This window comes from Pseudorca crassidens, chromosome 9, assembly GCF_039906515.1.
Source record: "Pseudorca crassidens isolate mPseCra1 chromosome 9, mPseCra1.hap1, whole genome shotgun sequence".
Taxonomy (NCBI): Eukaryota; Metazoa; Chordata; class Mammalia; order Artiodactyla; family Delphinidae; genus Pseudorca; species Pseudorca crassidens.
Genome location: NC_090304.1, coordinates 89,236,377 through 89,238,164, shown reverse-complemented (window position 1 = coordinate 89,238,164; position 1,788 = coordinate 89,236,377). Strand labels below are relative to the sequence as shown.

At 37.4% G+C, this 1,788-nt stretch overlaps 1 protein-coding gene across 1 annotated transcript; it reads right to left on the bottom strand.

Annotated features, from left to right (window-relative positions):
• Positions 1 to 246: 246 nt before the first annotated feature.
• On the bottom strand, positions 247 to 555 carry LOC137229716 (diphthamide biosynthesis protein 3-like). The gene has a single exon (XM_067747666.1). The coding sequence runs from the start codon at positions 505 to 507 to the stop codon at positions 256 to 258; it is 252 nt and encodes an 83-aa protein (XP_067603767.1). The 5' UTR covers positions 508 to 555; the 3' UTR covers positions 247 to 255.
• Positions 556 to 1,788: the final 1,233 nt, after the last annotated feature.

Below are 1,788 nucleotides of genomic sequence, written 5' to 3'. Positions count from 1 at the left end.
GATTTGAAATTACCTTCTTTAAGTTTGGATGGAAAATTAAGAGCACGTCCAATTCAAAGTTCTAGGCATAAAATCCAGGTATGTCATGTGGTGGACTTACTTCTTCAACTTGGCAGCCAATGGGAAGAATTCACACTCTATGGACCAGCAAACTAAAAAATGACTGTCACCATGAAGAAGTCAGTGACTTTGCATTTGAGTTTTCCATCTTGGCTCATTCCCCAAAGTTCAGGCTTTGGAGTCCTAAAGTCTTCTTCAACATTTAACTAGTTCTTCGTTGGTGGAAGGGGCTGGGACTGTCTCTCCACATGTAAACTGATTTTTGTCATAAGTCACTTTTATAATGAGAGAGCATCTAGGGCACGTTACCACGTCTTCCCTATTCTCCAGATCTTCCTTGGTGATGCAGAAGTTACTCCCACATGGGCAGGGGTAGAAGTACTTCTCTGAGTCCTCGTCATGTTGGAAGTCCTCAGTCTCCACCTCGTCGTGAAACATCGCCATCATTACTGGGGCCAGCAGAGATCTGTCACCTCTGCTGTCCGACCCAGGCCAGGGTATGTCCAACTTGCCCGTATAATCTTGATTTTCAAAGGAAAAGATAATATGAGAAAAGAAAATTACAGATAATTTCCTGAGGATTTTAAGTGTAGAAATCCTAAATAAAATATTTGCAAACTAAGTCCAACAGAGTATAAAAGTAAAATATACCATGTAGTTCACAACATTAACAGCTTTAAGGACAAAATAACATGATTATCTTAAAAGGTTTTGAGAAATATTTCATAGAAATCGAGCATAAATTCATGATAAAAATTCTTAGCAAATCAAGAATTTGCTTAACCTAATGAAGGACAATTATGTTATGGCAAACATGGGGAAACAGTAGGAGCATTCCATTTAACATCGGGAATGATTAAGGGTGCCCAGTATCATCATTTCTATTCAACCTTGTATTGACATTTTTAGCTAGTGCAATAAGGCAAGAAAAAGAAAGTAGAGGCATAAGGATCGGAAAAGAAGAAATAGAATTGCCAATTATTTGCTGATGACATGATAGCCTCGTAGAAAATCAAAGACACCTGGGGCAAAGTATTATATTATTAGAAATAATAGGAGAATTTAGCAAAGTCAGTTCATTTCTATACACCAGTAACAAATAACCATAAAATGTAATTTAAAAGAAGATATCACTTATGATATATTTAAAAAATCAGATATATAGGAATAAAAATTTTTAAAAAGATGTGCAGGACCTCCTTGGAGAAAATTTAAAACTATTGAGATTCATTAAAGAAGTCCTAAATAAATAAAGAGAAATACTATGATACATATTTCTTATTTCTTAAATGGAAAAAAACTTTAATATTATAAATATTTCAATTCTCCTCATATTGGCTCATAGACTTAATGCAATTCCAACAAAAATTTCAGTAGGATTTTAATGGAATGTGATAGTTTATTCTAAAATTTATGTGAGGACTTCCCTGGTGGCACAGAGGTTAAGAATCCGCCTGCCATTGCAGGGGACACGGGTTCAAGCCCTGGTCTGGGAAGATCCCACATGCCGTGGAGCAACTAAACCTCTGTGCCACAACTACTGAGCCCATGTGCCACAACTACTGAAGCCTGAGCACCTACAGCCTGTGCTCGGCAACAAGAGAAGCCAGCACAACGAAAAGCCCGTGCAACACAACGAAGAGTAGCCCCCACTAGCCACAACTAGAGAAAGCCCACACACCGCAAAGGTGACCCAATGCAGCCAAAAATAAATAAATAATTAAAAAA